At 48.0% G+C, this 18166-nt stretch overlaps 1 protein-coding gene across 1 annotated transcript; it reads left to right on the top strand.

Moving 5' to 3' along the window:
* Positions 1–1123: 1123 nt before the first annotated feature.
* On the top strand, positions 1124–16991 carry OSTC (oligosaccharyltransferase complex non-catalytic subunit). Its single transcript, XM_075336415.1, has 5 exons — positions 1124–1229; positions 1303–1460; positions 3986–4079; positions 4586–4783; positions 16750–16991. Exons 2-5 carry the CDS (start codon positions 1322–1324, stop codon positions 16766–16768), a joined length of 450 nt encoding a protein of 149 aa, XP_075192530.1. The 5' UTR covers positions 1124–1229; positions 1303–1321; the 3' UTR covers positions 16769–16991.
* The last annotated feature ends 1175 nt before the right edge of the window (positions 16992–18166 follow it).

An 18166-nucleotide genomic window follows, 5' to 3' on the forward strand; every position in this document is an offset into this window, starting at 1 on the left:
CAGAGCCGGCCAATCCGGCTCTAAAACCTATGCAACGGATGCGGCGACAAAACCGCATCCTTTGCATAAGTTTTTTACATGCGGCCCGTCCATAGGCATGCATTGCAAATCGCGCCACATCGGCCGGATGCGGCTTTTTTCCCGGACAAAAAAACGTGCCAGGCAACGTTCCATCCGGCCGCCGTATCGGCTAAATCTGCCGCATGCGGCAAAAACCTGACTGAACGCAAGCCCATGCGGCACTAATGTGTCTATGCAAAAAAACCGTAACCGGCGGCAAAAAAAAACGGTTGCGGTTTTTCTGCAAAGCGCCGGATTATGCCGCACAGGAAAAACCGGATGTGTGAAAACAGCCTAAGCAGATAAAAACAATGGAAAACTACAATATGACGTAGCACTTCTCTGCACCCAGCACTGAAATTGCAGCCCTCGCTGCTCAGCACCCCTAGTCACTGGAACTTGTACTTCTAGCCTTCAGTGGAGAACGCAGTGCACATATAGCCCTGTGGTCATGAGGGACCCAGAGGTGGGACTGACACCCTAATTATGGCCCATTCACTCTCTATGTGACAACGGTGCGACCCAATGAGACAGCGGGGACCTGATATCACCACACAAGAGCTCTGTACTGTAGTCACACTAGCGCGCTGCGCTCACTCCCGCCTTCCACGCCTACTGGCCACGCCCTCTGCAGCTGCATGGCCGGCTCCCTGTATCCCCGCCCCTCACTTCTGTACACGTCCCTCTCCTGTGTCCCCGCCCCTCACTTCTGTACACGTCCCTCTCCTGTGTCCCCGCCCCTCACTTCTTACACGCCCCTCTCCTGTGTCCCCGCCCCTCACTTCTGTACACGTCCCTCTCCTGTGTGCCCGCCCCTCACTTCTTACACGCCCCTCTCCTGTGTCCCCGCCCCTCACTTCTGTACACGTCCCTCTCCTGTGTGCCCGCCCCTCTCCTGTGTCTGTAGTGCCTGCTCCCTGTGTGTCCGCCCCTCACTTCTTACACGCCCCTCTCCTGTGTGTCCGCCCCTCACTTCTGTACACGCCCCTCATGTGTGTCCGCCCCTCACTTCTGTACACGCCCCTCATATGTGTCCGCCCCTCACTTCTGTAGTGTCTGCTCCTGTGTGCCCGCCCCCCTTGTCCCTGTGACTGCTTCCTGGGTCCCCGCCCCCCTCCGGCTGCCCGCCACGTCAGGCCTGTGCAGTTCCGGTACTATCACTGCTGGAGGTAAGTGTTCGGTTCCCGGTTATGCCCCGTGGTTCCTACGTGGCCGCCATTTCTCAGGGCCTGTGTATTGCAGGGAGCTGTCAGGCTGCAGCATGGAGAGCTTGTACCGAATACCATTCACTGTGCTGGAATGTCCGAACCTGAAGCTGAAGAAGCCTTCGTGGCTGCACATGCCTTCTGCAATGACGGTGTACGCCATGGTGGTGGTCTCCTACTTCCTCATCACTGGAGGTGAGTGCAGCACCATGGGGCAGGGGTGATATTAGGGGGCAGAGCTGATATTGGGGGGCTCAGCTCCGCCCTTCCCTCCAGGTAGGGTGATGCTTTAGGTGGAGTGCCCATTATGTAACATCACCTGGGCAGGAGGTGGCTGATGTGATTTGCATTGTGCTCTCCCGCATTATCACATACATGGGCATCACAGGGGTCTTCTCCCACATCCAAATGTATATGATGGTGGCGGGCTCAGGAGCTGTGTCACCTACTGGAGGGCAGCACTGATTGATGGCCAATAACCAGCACAAGTAGCCCACTCGTCACTGCTTAACCCTCTCTGCATCCTTAGCGATGCTGAGCTGATTGTCATCACTGGGAATCTACAGACCCCACAGCTGTTTGGTGTTTCCTGCCTATCTTCATGACTGACTTAATTCGCGGGCGGGTCAGCTGACTGCACACCGACCAGCTGATGTGCCGGGCTCCGATGTGCACTCATGTGACCCGGGCACGGACGTCAGCCGGTACCAGCAGCCGGAAGAGAGCTTTGCAGCATCTCGAACACTGACGGCTGCTGGGACCGGCTGACGTCCGTGCCCGGGTCACATGAGTGCACATCGGAGCCCGGCACATCAGCTGGTCGGTGTGCAGTCAGCTGACCCGCCCACGCTCGCGAATTAAGTCAGCTGACCAGGGCTCTGATATCAGACGTTCCCAGCTGCCGGAAAAGAGCTGTGCAGCATTTAATAATACACTGACGGCTGCTGTCACCGGCTGACGTCAGTGCCCGGGTCAGCCGGGTGCACATTGGAGCCCGGCTCGGAGTTGTCATGGATTATCGTCGGGGGATTAAGGGAGTAATAAAGATGGGAATCAGGGATGTATGTGTGTTTTTTCTTTCAAATAAAATTTTTAAAAAAGTGTTTTCCTTTCTTTATTACCAAACGGAGGTTCATAATGGCCGTGTCTACACAGGCATGACATTATGAACCTTGGGCTTAGTGCCAGTTTGCAGAAAACTGGCATTAACCCCGTAATTACCCAGCCAGCCAATGCATCAGGGCAGCTGGATGAGCCTCGGTACAGCACCTGTGAATGACGCTTCACAACGGAGCCGCCATTTTCAGGGGCAGCTGAGGACTGTTTTTCTCAGCGGGAGGGGCAGAGAATGCTTCAGCCTTATCCTGCTGAGAAGCACAGCCCTCAGTTGCTTGCTTGCATCGGGCTGGACAGTGAAAATACAGCGGAGCACATTTTTTTTTTTTTTTTTTTTTAAAGAATTGTGAAAAAAGACCTGGGATCCTGTTTTGCCAGCTAAAAGCAAGCAGCCTGTAACTAGCTGCTTTTAGCTGGCAATCCAGAGTCCGGACACAACACGACTACACTGCCACTACTCTACACTACAAAATGGTGAAACTTCCTCTTCCTGAACTATCCTACATCACTTCCTGCGGATTTGTTTGCGAAATCCGCACCAAATCCGCAGGAAAAAGAGCCTGTGGGAACAGACCTGCGGATTTCTTGCGGATTTTACACCTCGCATTGACTTGCATGGGAAAAATCCGCAACAAAATCCGCAACAATAATTGACATGCTGCAGATTTTTCCGGATCAAAATCCGCGGAAAAATCCGCAGCATGGGCACAGCATTTCCAAAATGCCATTGAAATGGCTTGGAAGTGCCGCTGCTGCAGATTTTCGGCAAATCCGCGGCAAAATCCGCGGTAAATCCGCAGCGTGGGCACATAGCCTAAGTCATCACACCACCTTGTATGTCAAATGAAATTGTCATGTCCTGTAATACTATTACAATCTGAATGTTACCCTCTGCTCGTCCAACATGGGAAATTCTTCACTTCTACTGACGGTCTTTGGCAGGCTGCAGTGGTGGAGTAAATGCTTACAGTGCACATGATTGGCTGCAGCAGTGATGCCAAGTTAGAACAAGACCTGTGAGCTGAGTGATTGGCCGCAGCGACCATGTGTGCTGGTAGTCATACAGTCAACGATTCTTAGAGGTGGGTGAGCAATATTCTAAACTTATTTTTAACCCTGAAAGGCTTAGGGAGATATCATTAAAGGGAATCTGTCACCAGCTTTTTGCTTCCCCATCTGAGGGCAGCATAATGTAGAGACAGAGACCCTGATTCCAGCGGTGTCACTTACTTAACTGTTTGTTGTCATTTTGTTAAATTCAATGTTTTCTCTGCTGCAGATCTAGCTGTTATACAGAGCTCATGAATATGCTGGACTACATGGCAGCATGCCAAGTAGTCCTCTAATGATAGTCTACTGCTTCAAGTGATTTTATCCAAACTACACTGAGCAGCCCAGTAAGTGACACACTGCTGGAATCAGGATCTCTGCCCCTACATTATGCTGCTCTCAGATTAGGTGGCAAAAACCTGGTGGCAGTCACTTTAATTTTTCCTGGAGAACCTTAGACTGTAGTTAGATTTGAAAATGTTTTTTTCTTAGAACACATCTAAAATTACACTTTATATCACGGTTTAACAGAACCTTCTTTCTCTCCTCTCTAGGGATAATTTATGATGTAATTGTGGAACCACCCAGTGTTGGTTCAATGACAGATGAGCATGGCCACCAGCGACCAGTGGCTTTTCTGGCCTACAGGTGAGCTGACTGAATTCAGGGCATATGGGTATGTGTCATGTGAAGCGTGTAGTTTTACCATGGGGAATCTTGCATTGTCTTTTCCAACTTCATATCGCCCCATCAGGAATAACCTAGGCTTCCTAGGTGTGCCAAAATGAGAGCTTGAAGAAGGCATAACTAGTGATGAGCAATCACTACCATGCTCGGTACTCGTAGTGAGCAGTTTGACGCTCGGACGGGCTTGACTTGTGTACCCAGTATAATGGAAGTCTATGGGGAACTCAAGCATTTTTCCAGAATGCTCAAGTTCTCCTTGACTTCTTTTATACTCTGTACTCGAGTCGTGCCCCTCCGAGCGTCCGACTGGTCTTTCAGAGTACGAGCACCCGAGCATGATAGTGCTCACTCATCACTAGGCATAACATTTACAGTTAACACTCCTCATCAAAATAACCTGTATAAGAAAAGTTATTTTATTACAGTAAAAAAAATGTTTATTCTTTTTCTCTTTTGTATCTTTTCAGAGTAAATGGGCAATATATCATGGAAGGTTTGGCTTCAAGCTTCCTTTTTACAATGGGAGGTTTAGGCTTTATAATCCTTGATAGGTCTAATGCCCCAAATATTCCAAAGCTCAATAGATTCCTTTTGCTTTTTATTGGGTTCGTCTGCGTTCTCCTGAGCTTTTTCATGGCCAGAGTCTTCATGAGGATGAAATTACCGTAAGTAGTGATCAGTTTTTAATTAAAAGTTGGTTGTCATTTAATGGGTTATACTGGTATTGACAAAGCACCGCCACTCCTGTACATGTGCTGCTTCTACAGTCGTGACCAAAGGCTTAAGGCTATGTGCGCACTGGAAAATGGAATTTTCTCAAGAAAATTCCGCAGGCACTGAACGATTACCGCACCCGCAGGACAAAAACCGCAGCAAACCGCACCCGAAAACCGCATGCGGTTTGCTGCGGTTTTACCGCGGTATTGTTCGCAGTATTGCCGCAGTTTTGCCATGTGCGGGTTGGTACATGTGCTTTATTGCATTCAATGCAATAAAGCACATTGAAAAAAACCCAAAACATTTCCTTCAGAGATAGATAGTAGATAGATGGATAGATAAATTGACAGAAGAATAGAGGGATAGAGCGATAGAGGGATAGAGGACAGATCGCTGCATTTCTCACGGTCGGTAGTGAGTTCACATTACCGGCCGTGGGAAATGCCCTGTGGTTACCTCTGCTGTCTCGCTGCGAGGCTGCATTCAGCAGTGTCTGTGTCAGTCGCGGCTGGATGTAAGCTGTGGATTACGCCGGAGCTGTGTGGATTATGTCGGAGCTTTGTTTCGGGAGGGGTTAATAAACGGGTGAACGAGGCTTATTTGTGTTTTATTTAAAATAAAGGATTTTATGCTTTATTTGCATTTATAATGCATGCGACAGTCCTGGGGCAGCTGCGGCTGATATTCTCGGCTGGGGGAGGGAGGCGGGGGACATTAACCCTGCCCCTCTCCCTCCCCAGCCTGAGAATACCGGGCCGCCGCTGTGTGCTTACCTCGGCTGGACGGTAAATATACAGCGGAGCCCACGTGTTTTTTTTTTTTCTATATTTCCATTTGCTTTCTATGTGTGTTCTATGTGTCTGTGTTCTATGTCTGTGATGTGTGTCTGTGATGTGTGTGTGTGTGTTTACTCTCTGCTCCGCTTCCTCTTCCTGTCATAATGACATCATTTCCCTGCAAAACCGCAGGCAAGCGATGTACATTACCGCAGGTAAACCGCAAAATACCGCAGGGAATAACGCAGGAAAACACAATGAATCGTACAGAATTTGCTGCCTGCGTTATTCCCTGCGGGATTTCACGATTACATTGGAGTCAATGTAGTGAAATCCCGCAGCGACGTGCGGAAAAGAATTGACATGCAATTGTTTTTGCTGCGGGAATCCCGCAGCAAAACATGCAGCTGTCAAAATCCGCATAGTGCGCACAGCATTTTTTTTCCCATAGGTTTTGCTGGTGATTCACTGCAGAGATGTTATGAACATTTTCTGCAGCGAAACATGCAGCAAAACCGCAGGATATCCGCTGCAAAATCTGGTAAGTGCGCACAGGGCCTAAGAGACTGACACAAATTTTGTTTTCACAAACTGCTGATCAGTGTTATTACATCTTTAATTTGGATATTTCTATTCTTACTGAAGTACAATCATATGCATTTCTTACGGGGTTTTTTTGTTTTTTTTTTTACTTTTATTGACAAATACATTAAGTTTATGTAAATACTCAAAATTTACATTGTTATACTTCATTTTTTTTTAAGAATTCTGCATTTTTCCTGACTTCATGAATATCAGATTCTGGGCTAAATCCTAACTGATGTCAACACATTCTTGTTATATCAGTGCTTGGATTTAATTTTTTTTTTTTTTTTTGTTTCTCCGCCTGCGTTTTAGGATTGACCATATATTCTTAATGAGATTGACATCTGTGAAGTTTTCTGACAAATTACCCAGAATGTCAATGTTTTGTTCAACGAGCCACTTGGTGCCATGTGACAGGGGGTCCATTATGCTGGAAAAAGCAGTGCCCATCACCAAATTGCTTCTGGATTGTTGTGAGAAGTTGTTCTGTAAAGCGACACTGTCAGCACAAAATGACTGTTCAAACCAAGCACAGGCACTCGGTTCATCATGGCATGTCTAAACACTTAAATACACTTCTCACCTGCTTGTTTTTTTTCCACTATCTCGACCTTATCCTCTTCTTTGACAGCTCTGGCTTCATAGAGTCAGAGAAGGACAAAGATAAATGGAAAGAAGGTTAGAAGATGCACTTAAATGCTTGGCTCTGCCATGATACACCAAGTGTCTGCATTTGGTTTGAACAGTCATTCTGTGCTGGCAGGTCCCCGATGCCCTCCAAACCACTAGCAGTTGTATCTACTGCCTAAATTTCCTGTATTTATTCACTCATATCATTGCGCCTCTGAAGTCAAGTGTACGCTTCCCGACTTCACTGGTGCACTGCGCATGACCGGAAGTGCAGAAGACAGTTCACGTACACAGAGGAGCTGAAGAATTGCAATCTTCTGCACCTCTAGTCATGCGCAGTGTGTCTCTGAAGCCAGGAAGCATACATCCGGCTACAGAGGCGCAGTCACATGAGAGAATAAAGCACATGTGCAGGATTTGCAGAGAGGTAGTGATGACACTGGCTCTTTCAAATCATGTTATCATGCCAACAGAGGAGTGACTAGTCGGGAGAATCAAATGCCCTATCGACAAGTCAAAGTCCATTATAAATGGACTTTAGAAATACTTTTTCTAAAGATCTGTTTCTGTCCAATGTAATAAGGGGACTGTTTAGCAGGGACTTTTTACAGAAACGGCGGTGTTTTCTGGAGCATGGGTGATCAACCAAGGTTCCCTTCAGCCCCCAGCCTGTTTTCACCTTAAAGACCCGGTCATTTTTTGCAATTCTGACCAGTGTCACTTTGACAGGTTATAACTCTGAAACGCTTCAACGGATCCTGGCGATTCTGACTTTATTTTTTCGTGACATATTGTACTTCATGTCAGTGGTAAATTTAGGCCGATATGTTTTGCGTTTATTTGTGAAAATTTCGGAAATTTGGCGAAAATTTAGCAATTTTCAAAATTTGAAATTTTATGTCCATAAGTCTGAGAGATATGTCACACCAAATAGTTACAAAATAACATTTCCCACATGTCTACTTTACACCAGCGCAATTTTTGAAAAATAAATCCGTTAGGAAGTTAGAAGGGTTCAAAGTTCATCAGCAATTTCTCATTTTTCCAACAAAATTTACAAAAAAAATTTTTTTTAGGTACCACATCACAGTTGGAGTGATTTGAGAAACCTAGGCGACAGAAAATACCCAAAAGTGACCCCATTCTAAAATCTGCACCCCTCACTCTGCTCAAAACCACATCCAAGAAGTTTATTAACCCTTTCGGAGCTTCACAGCAACCAAAGCAGTGTAGAAGGAAAAATGAAAATTTTACTTTTTTACACAAAAATGTTACTTTAGCCATAAAAGTTAGCATTTTCACAAGGGTATCAGGAAAAATGCATCATAAAATGTATCGTGCATTTTCTCCTGAGTACGCAGATACCTCATATGTGGTGGAAATCAAATGTTTGGGCACATGACAGGGCTCGGAAGGCAAGGAGCGCCATTTGAATTTTTGAGTGCAAAATTAGCTGCACTCATTAGCGGACGCTATGTCGGGTTTGAAGACCCCCTGAGGTGCCTAAACAATGGAGCTCCCTCATAAGTGACGCCATTTTGGAAACTAGAGCCCTCAAATAATTTTTCTAGATGTTTGATGTGCACTTTGAACCCCTGGGGGCTTCACAGACGTTTATAACGTTGAGCCGTGAAAGAAAAAAACATTTTTTACCACAAAACTGTTGCTTCAACCAAGGTAGCTTTTTTATCACAAGGATATCAAGAAAAAATGCACCATAAAATGTATTGTACATTTTCTCCTGAGTACGCAAATACCTCATATGTGGTGGAAATCAAATGTTTGGACACACGGCAGGGCTCGGAAGGCAAGGAGCGCCATTTGAATTTTTGAGTGCAAAATTAGCTGCACTCATTAGCGGACGCCATGTCGGGTTTGAAGACCCCCTGAGGTGCCTAAACAATGGAGCTCCCCCACAAGTGACCCCATTTTGGAAACTAGAGCCCTTATGGAATTTAGCTAGCTGTTTAGTGAGCACTTTTAACCCCTGGAGACTTCCCAAAAGTTTGTAATATTCAGCCGTGAAAATAAATATATATATTTTTTTTTTTTTACCACAAAATTGTTTTTTCAACCAAGTAGCTTTTTTTCCACAAGGATCAGGAACAAATGCACCATAAAACGTATTGTGCAATTTCTCCTGCGTACTACGATACCTCATATGTGGTGGAAATCAATTGTTTGGGCGCACGGCGGGGCTCAGAAGAGAAGTAGCGCCATTTCACAGCAAAATTAGTTGGAATTATTAGCGGACGCCATGTTGCGTTTGGAGACACCCCCCCCGCCCTGAGGTGCCTAAACAATGGAGCTCCCCCACATGTGACCCCATTTTGGAAACTAGACCCCCCCCCCCCCCATATACAAAAAAATTAGTTTGGCAAAATAAAAAATAAGGACGTCAGTAAAAAGAAAAAAAAAATGAATAAAAAAAAAATATGAGCGCCTGCCACTAAGACCAGTGCCAAACGTGAGAGCAATGCACGAGTCTCGCATCGCATCATCCGCTCCAGTCTGGAAGCGAGCAACTGCGCTGGATAATGCGATGCGAGAGGGCGCGGCGACGGATGGAGGGGCGGCAGATGAGAGGGCGCAGCGGATGGAAGATGGGAAAGGGCGCAGCGGATGGAGGAGCGGCAGAGGATGGGAAAGGGCGCAGCGGATGGAAGATGGGAAAGGGCGCAGCGGATGGAGGAGCGGCAGAGGCTGGGAAAGGGCGCAGCGGATGGAGGAGCGGCAGAGGATGGGAAAGGGTGCAGCGGATGGAGGAGCGGCAGAGGATGGGAAAGGGCGCAGCGGATGGAGGTGCGGCAGAGGATGTGAAAGGGCGCAGCGAATGGAGGAGCGGCAGAGGATGGGAAAGGGCGCAGCGGATGGAGGTGCGGCAGAGGATGGGAAAGGGCGCAGCGAATGGAGGTGCGGCAGAGGATGGGAAAGGGCGCAGCGGATGGAGGTGCGGCAGAGGATGGGAAAGGGCGCAGCGGATGGAGGTGCGGCAGAGGATGGGAAAGGGCGCAGCGGATGGAGGTGCGGCAGAGGATGGGAAAGGGCGCAGCGGATGGAGGAGCGGCAGAGGATGGGAAAGGGCGCAGCGGATGGAGGTGCGGCAGAGGATGTGAAAGGGTGCAGCGAATGGAGGAGCGGCAGAGGATGGGAAATGGCGCAGCGAATGGAGGATGGGAAATGGCGCAGCGGATGGAGGAGCGGCGGAGGATGGGGGGGGTGAGATTGGGGATAGCTACCTTGCAGGATGGATCTAGGCAGCAGGATTACAGCAGACAGAAGAGGCAACAGATGAAGGAGGCAACAGATTGAGGAGAGTGAGAGGGGGCAGTAGATGAAGAGGATGGGAGAGAGCAGGCAGCAGATCGGGGAGGGGGGCAGAGTCTGATGGAAGAGAGCAATGGCACATGGTGGGGGGAGGCAGCACATGGTGGGGGAGGCAGCACATGAAGGGGGGGAGGCAGCACATGGAGGGGGGGGAGGCAGCACATGGAGGGGGGGGAGGCAGCACATGGAGGGGGGGGAGGCAGCACATGGAGGGGGGGGAGGCAGCACATGGAGGGGGGGGAGGCAGCACATGGAGGGAGGGGGGGTAGGTGTAGTGGCGGATGGAGAAGGGGCAGTCGATGGAGGAGGCGGCGGCCGATCGGGAACAGTGGCGGCCGATTCGGGGGCAGCGGCGGCTGAAAAAGGTGGGTGCGACAGCGATGGGGACAGCGGCGTGGCTGGCGGCGGCGTGGACAGTGGTGAGCGTGACGGGGACAGCGGCGTGCCTGGCGGTGGCGATCGGGGACAGCGGCGGTGTGATCAGGTATAGCGGCGTGGCGGCGTGGCTGGCGGTGGCGGCGGGGACAGCGGCGTGTCTGGCGGTGGTGATCGGGGACAGCGGCGGGGTGAGCGGCGTGGCTGGCGGTGGCGATCGGGGACAGCGGCAGGGTGAGCGGCGTGGCGTGGACAGCGGCGTGGCTGGCGGTTGTGATCGGGGACAGCGACGGGGTGATCGGGTGCAGCGGCGTGGATGGCGATGGCTATCGGGGACAGCGACGTGGCTGGCGGTGGCGCGGACAGTGGCGTGGCGATCGGGGACAGCGGCGGGGTGATCGGGTACAGCGGCGTGGGTGGCGGTGGCGGGGACAGCGGCGGGGCGGGGACAGTGGTGGATCGGGGGGCTATAACTTACCGATGGGCGACCGCTCTCCTCAGCTTTTAGGGACGGTCACAGGTCACCGGCACCAGATCCACGGTGATTGGAGAGATCGGTCACAAGACTGGTCTCTCCAATCAGCTGGGGCGGGTGAAGCACCGATCACCCAGCTCAAGCCAATGATCAGAGCTACAGCTGCTCTGATCAGGGCTGGATTTCAATGTTCCAGCCATTTTCAATGGCTGGAACATTACAGTGACTATAATTGGCTGAGCGGCGTTAATCAGCCAATCACAGCCTCTGTAGGTTCGGGGAGGAGGCACCACCCCTCCTGAGGTCAGGCAGAGGTCCCCTCCTTCCCGAATCTACTATTTGATTACACTGATCGCACTCACGGGGGCTCCGAGGTCGCGATTTCGCCATGACGTCCTGGGTACGTCATGGGTCGTTTAGCACCATGTCACCATGACGTACCCAGTACGTCAAGGGTCGTTAAGGGGTTAAGTGTAACTTCCCGTCTGATTTGTTCTCTCTCTTTTTACCCCCTCTTCTTTGATTTACAGCTTTGCTTTCACAGAGAGAGAAAAGGGCGGAGATTAGAGGTGAAATCCCGTAGATGGAAGGGTGCAATTAAATGTTTGGCCATGTCTTGATGCAATGAGTGCCTTTACTTGGTTTGAAGAGCCATTCTGTGCTGACTGCCCCTTTTAAACAATGTTTAGATTTCCTTCTTTAATCATGGCACTGTTCTTAGGCAAAATTGTGAAAGCAACTAATTAATGGCTGCAGAATGTTTAATTGTTGACATAAAACAGGGCTCATGTTAAAGCTCAACTCTTCTTCCTGGCATAGTCATCCTTCCAGATCAACCAAACAAACAGAAGGGCTCTCCATCAGAGAAAATCACTTTACCCCAATCCCTGTACTTCCCGCAGAATATCAGTCTGTCCTTGATATATTTCTGGGAGAGAAGTGGCTTCTTTGTTGTCTTTCTTGACACCAAGCTAACCTCCAAAAGCCTTTCCCTTATTGTGCATTCAGATGCACTGACACCTGCCTACGGTTCTTGCGTGGTTTTGCTTTTCATCCACGGAACTAAGCCTACAATTTTGCCTAAGGACGCTGCTGTGGAGGTACCAAATATCCTGTAGATGCAACATCCATGAGCAATTTGGTGACAGACAATGCTTTTTTTTCCCAGCATGATGAAAACCACGTGGAGCACTGTCACAAGGCAACAATGATAACTAAAGGCCTGATACATAAAGTCTGTCATTGTGAATGCCAGGGGTGATGAGGAGATGGGTAAGAGTCAAACGCTCCTGATTCACGAAGAGGTGTACCCCTCTTCATGAATCATGAGTGTCTAATGAGCTGCATACAGCTCGGTTTGCACATTGCCTCAAATCCTACTCTAGTCCTAGATGTGGTTCTGCCCCCGTGCTGCCCCAGCTACGCCCACTTTGTCAAAGCTGTGCTCAAATGGTGTGAGAAGATCAAAAGTTACCAAATTTTACCTCCGCATCAAGTTGCTTCAAAATTGTACAACTTTTCAAAACCTTTTACGCCAGTATTGGAAAAGCTTTGATGAATCGGGCCCTCTTTGTCTCAGTGAGCAAAACATTGAAATTTTGGGGTTCGTGAACAGGAAACTCCCCAAATCTCAATGCGCTTTTAAGAATCTGTGGTCAATCCTTAAACAGTGAGTGGACAAGTAAAAGCAAAGAAATTGTGATAAATTCGACATACTGATTAGACAAGAGTAAAGGCCCCGTCACACTAAGCAACATCGCTAGCAACATCGCTGGTAACGAACAACTTTTGTGACGTTGCTAGCGATGTTGCTGTGTGTGACATCCAGCAACAACCTGGCCCCTGCTGTGAGGTCGTTGGTTGTTGCTGAATGTCCTGGGCCATTATTTAGTTGTTGCTGTCCTGCTGTGAAGCACAGATCGCTGTGTGTGACAGCGAGACAGCAACAACTAATGTGCAGTGAGCAGTGAGCCAGCTTCTGCTGAGGCTGGTAACTAATGTAAACATCGGGTAACCAAGAAGCCCTGTCCTTGGTTACCCGATATTTACCTTTGATACCAGACTCCTCCGCTCTCACTGCCTGTGCTGCCGGCTCCTGCTCTGTGCACAGATAGCTGCAGCACACATCAGGCAATTAACCCGATGTGTGCTGTAACTAGGAGAGCAAGGAGCCAGCACTAAGCAGTGTGCGCTGCTCCCTGCTCTGTGCACATTTAGCTGCAGCACACATCAGGCAATTAACCCGATGTGTGCTGTAACTAGGAGAGCAAGGAGCCAGCGCTAAGCATTGTGCGCTGCTCCCTGCTCTGTGCACATTTAGCTGCAGCACACATCGGGTTAATTAACCTGATGTGTGCTGTAACTAGGAGACTGGGGGCTGGTCACTGGTTGCTGGTGAGCTCACCAGCAACTCGTGTAGCCACGCTCCAGCGATCCCTGCCAGGTCAGGTTGCTGGTGGGATCGCTGGAGCGTCGCAGTGTGACAGCTCACCAGCAACCTCCTAGCAACTTACCAGCGATCCCTATCGTTGTTGGGATCGCTGGTAAGTTGCTTAGTGTGACTGGACCTTAAGTTGCCACTAGCCAGGACTTGGCCCAGAAGCTATCTTTCACTTGTGCAATTCACCCCAGCATGATAAGGGTCAACACTGTTAATATTAAAGGAAACCTGTCAGGTCCAATATGCACCCAGAACCGTGAGCAGTTCTGGGTGTGTATTGCTAATCCCTGCCTAACCGTCCCGGTATCTAGTAGCATAGATAGAGATCTTTAGAGAAATTTTTTCTAAACATGCTTCATTCTATGCGAATGAGGCCAAGGACTAGTCGCAAGGACGTTAAGTCCCTTGGCTAGTCAGCCCCCTTAGCATGAGCATGTAAGCACAACCCTGTGGACATGCTAATGAATGTGCAGCATCAGAAGCATTGTCGCTCTCACCTCTGCTGCCACCGTGCCCGATACTGGTTTTCGGCTCAGTGTGCATGATCCCCGGATTTCCGGTCATGTGCACTATGAAGATGGGTTGTATGTGTCCCAGCTTCAAACTGGTGGAGTATTCATGACCGGAAGTGCCGGGGACTTCTGATTATGCACACTCTGCCTAAGCCCAGTTTTCTGAGGCGGTGACAACAGACACGGGTACGCGCGTCTCAGCCGATGATGCTGGGCAATGAGTATTGAATAGCATGTTAGCACACCCCTGTGGACGTACTAACATGCTAAGAGGGCGGAATGAGCGCAGGAACTATCGCCCTTGTGACTAGTCCCATCGCTCATTAGCATATTGTAAAGGATCTTTAGAAATACTTTTTCTAAAGATCTCTTTATCTATGCTAGTGTATACAGGGACGATTAGGCAGGGATTAGCAATATGCACCAGAACTGCTCGTCCGTCTAAAAGATGTAAAAACTCTGAAGCAGCAAACTTTGTAAAAAGAAAATTTAATATCAGTCTCTCAACTTTTGGCGTGGAGTGTATTAGTCAGCCGTAACACCATTGCAGTCCATGGACAATAGTGGCACGGCATCTGTATGCCAAAGCAGACCCTATTTTATTACAGTAGAAGTCATATACGGTAAATACGGACAGTATTTTGCTATATTTCATCTTCCGAGAGCCATCACTTATTTTTTCATAGACTTGACTGTATGAGTTTTGCAAGATGTTGTCATTTTGAATGACCGCTTATAATGTAACATTGTAGGTTTAGTTTTGCCAGCACCCGCTGTGTGAATGATATTGCATGTGAGCTTTATGCTGCAGCTCAGGACTGTAAGGCTATGTGCCCACGCTACAGGATTTATCGCGGATTTGACGCGGATTTTGCCGCGGATTTAGCGCGGATTTGCCGAAAATCTGCAGCACAGCTACTCCCCAGCCATTTCTATGGCATTTTGGAAATGCTGTGCCCATGCTGCGGATTTTTCCGCTGCGGATTTTGCCGCGGATTTTGATGCGGAACAAACTGCAGCATGTCAATTGTTTGGTGCAGATTTGGTGCGGATTTTCTGTTTTGAATGGGGGAAAAAAAAAAAAATGAAATCCGCATCAAAATCCGCATCAAAATCCGCGGCAAATCCGCGGGTGCGGATTTGCCGCGAAAGTTGCGGATTTTCAGGCAAAAAAATCCGCATGGACATTCTAGCGTGGGCACATAGCCTTATGGTGATTCCAAATATGCCTGTTTTTTTTTTGTTTTTTTTTGCTTAACTTCTATTACAAAATCAACTTTTTAAAGAACTTATCACTCAGCTGCCTTTTGACTTTCTAATGGAGTGTGCAACTTTCCATCAACTTATGATCAGGCCATGCATCTTCATCACAGCTCGTGCTTCCTGAGCTCCCTCCAACAGGGAACATAGACAAAGCAGTGAAAAGTAAGAGCTGTCAGTGCGCTGCATCAGCTTAATTAACCCTTTACACACAGCAGTTAGTAGAGACCAATACATATAAAGGCCGCTTTACACGCAACGACATCGCTAACGAGATGTCGTTGGGGTCACGGAATTCGTGACTCACATCCGTCCTCGTTAGCGACGTTATTGCTTGTGAAACTCAGGAACGACCGTTAACCATTAAAATTACTTACCTTATCGTTGATCGTTGATCGTTGACACGTCGTTCCATTCCCAAATATCGTTGCTGTTGCAGGACGCAGGTTGTTCGCTGCTCCTGCGGCAGTACACATCGCTATGTTTGACACCGCAGGAACGAGGAACAACCTCGTACCTGTGGCCGCCCGCAATGAGGAAGGAAGGAGGTGGGCGGGATGTTACGCCCGCTCATCTCTGCCCCTCCGCTTCTATTGGGCAGTTGCTTAGTGACGTCGCTGTGACGCCGAACGAACTACCCCCTAGAAAGGAGGTGGTTTGCCGGCAACAGCGATGTCGCTATGCTGGCAAGTCTGTGTGATGGGTGTAAGCGATGTGCGCCACGGGCAGCGATTTGCCCATGACGCACAACCGACGGGGGCGGGTATGCTCGCTAGCGAGATCGCAGCGTGTAAAGCGCCCTTTAGGAGCTTGACATACAGCGGTCACTTACTCTGTAACTCTACGGCTCCCCGCAGATTTTCATGGCAGTCAGAGGCCTAAGGACTCATTTAGACGTCTGTGATAGTTCTCGTTTCTCGTATGCAAAAAAATTTGTTCAAGTTTCTTTAGAGATCTTAAAGAGTGTCATCAGTTTGATGTTTTGTACTTTTTTTACCATCAAAGTGTAGTCCACTCTCGGATGAAAAATACCCCCCAAAATTCTTTATTTAGTGAATGCAAAAAAAAATAAATAATGCTAGATATACTGGTTCTTGCTCATACCGCATAATAAAACAAATTGAATAAAAAGTGATCAAAACATCACATATACCCAAAATGTTTTTGAAACTTACAGCTTATCTTGCAAAAATTAAGTCCTTACATGTCTACAGAAAAAGAAAAAATGAGTTTCAGAATTTTTTTAATTTTACAAGCAGCCTGTGTAATTCACAACAAGCGGCTGTATTCTCTACTCCAGAAATCTTACTCCAGTCATTGACTGGAGTAAGATTTCTGCCGAGGCGCACACCACTCATCAGATGCTCCTGATTCATGAAGAGACTTGGGGCCTTTATGGTGGAAAGGGGTGTATACATGAGTTACAATTGCCATATATACTGCATTTTTGTAAAGTTGCCAATTTGTAAATATTACTGTGTGATCTATTATTGTCAATGATAAACTTTGATACACCCTCTCATTTTCCTTGCAGCGGATACCTTATGGGCTAAATATCCCGTGATGTCAGCACTGTCGATTTGCAGTTTTTAAAGCAGTAATAATGGAAGGAATACAACGTCCACACTAAAACTATGTAGGAATTGCATATATGTAAAGAACACCTGAGAAGGAGTTTCCTCAAAGACATTGTTCGCCAATAACAAAATATTTTTCTATTTGGGATTCACATCTTTGTTGTCTGGTTCAGAATTAAACTGTTTTTTTGTTTAAAAACTTTGGACATTGTTACTTACGTGAGACCATGTTATATACCTTGTCCATAAAATGCAGTTTATTCTAGCGGAGACTCTGCTCAGATTTGTTGGGAGGCTCCGTTAAGAGTTTAGAGCCCCTGTCACAGATTTCACAGAAAGGATCCCATTATAAGGCAATAGGATCTGTTGGGCATGGAAGGCATATGTCCTATGACAGGTAAAGCACTGCTTCATGGCTGCCATTCTAAATGGATAATCACAATGCAAGTGTGAACATGGCCTTACTGCATCCTGGTTCATATCGGAATGGAGGCCTCTCTTGTTTTAGGAAATGCAATATTTTATGGAATACTTCTACCAGATAGTCTTTATGTAGAATTTTCCAGCATGTGGCAACTAATCTCCCCCAAATTGTTTCCCCAGCTGTAAATGATAGCCTAAAAAGTATGTGAAAAATGCAGCACAAAAACGTTTGTTTTTTGTTTTTGCTGTGTTTTTGATGCATTTTTTGCATGTGTTTTTCATTGCATACAGAGGTGAAAAACGCAGGCAAAAACACAAAGAATTAACACTCTCCAGATTAATTTCTGCACCAAATCTGCAAGGGAAAAGAACTCAACATGTGCACTACATTTCAGGTTTCTCTTTGACTTTTCTGGCCTAATTATTTGCTTGTCGTTTTGTGACAAAACTGCACTAAAAGATGCACTGTGTGCACACAGCCTTACTCCTTCCACCCATGCTCTAACTGCTCCACTGTCACTTTTTCATAAGGCTTCTTTCACACATCCATTTTTTGCAGTGCGGCACAAACCGGCTCAAAAATATATGCAACGGATGCGGCGAAAAAAACGGATCCGTTGCATAAGTTTTTCCATGCGGCCCGTCCGTTTTTTGACAGATGCGGCTTGATACTGAGCATGCGCAGTACAAAAAAACGCCTGCCGCCGGATGCGATTTTTGCCGCAGGACGCCACGCCGGCGTCCATAGGCTTGCATTGTAAATTGCGCTGGATCCGGCGCGATGCGTTTTTTTCGCCGCACTAAAAACGTGCTGGGCAACGTTCCATCCGGCCGCCGCATTGGCTAAATATGCCGCATCCGGCAAAAACCGGATGCAACACAAGGCCATGCAGCAGAATATGGCGCTAATGCAAGTCTTTGGGGAAAAAACGCAACCGGCGGCAAAAAACG

This window comes from Anomaloglossus baeobatrachus, chromosome 1 (genome assembly GCF_048569485.1).
Source record: "Anomaloglossus baeobatrachus isolate aAnoBae1 chromosome 1, aAnoBae1.hap1, whole genome shotgun sequence".
Taxonomy (NCBI): Eukaryota; Metazoa; Chordata; class Amphibia; order Anura; family Aromobatidae; genus Anomaloglossus; species Anomaloglossus baeobatrachus.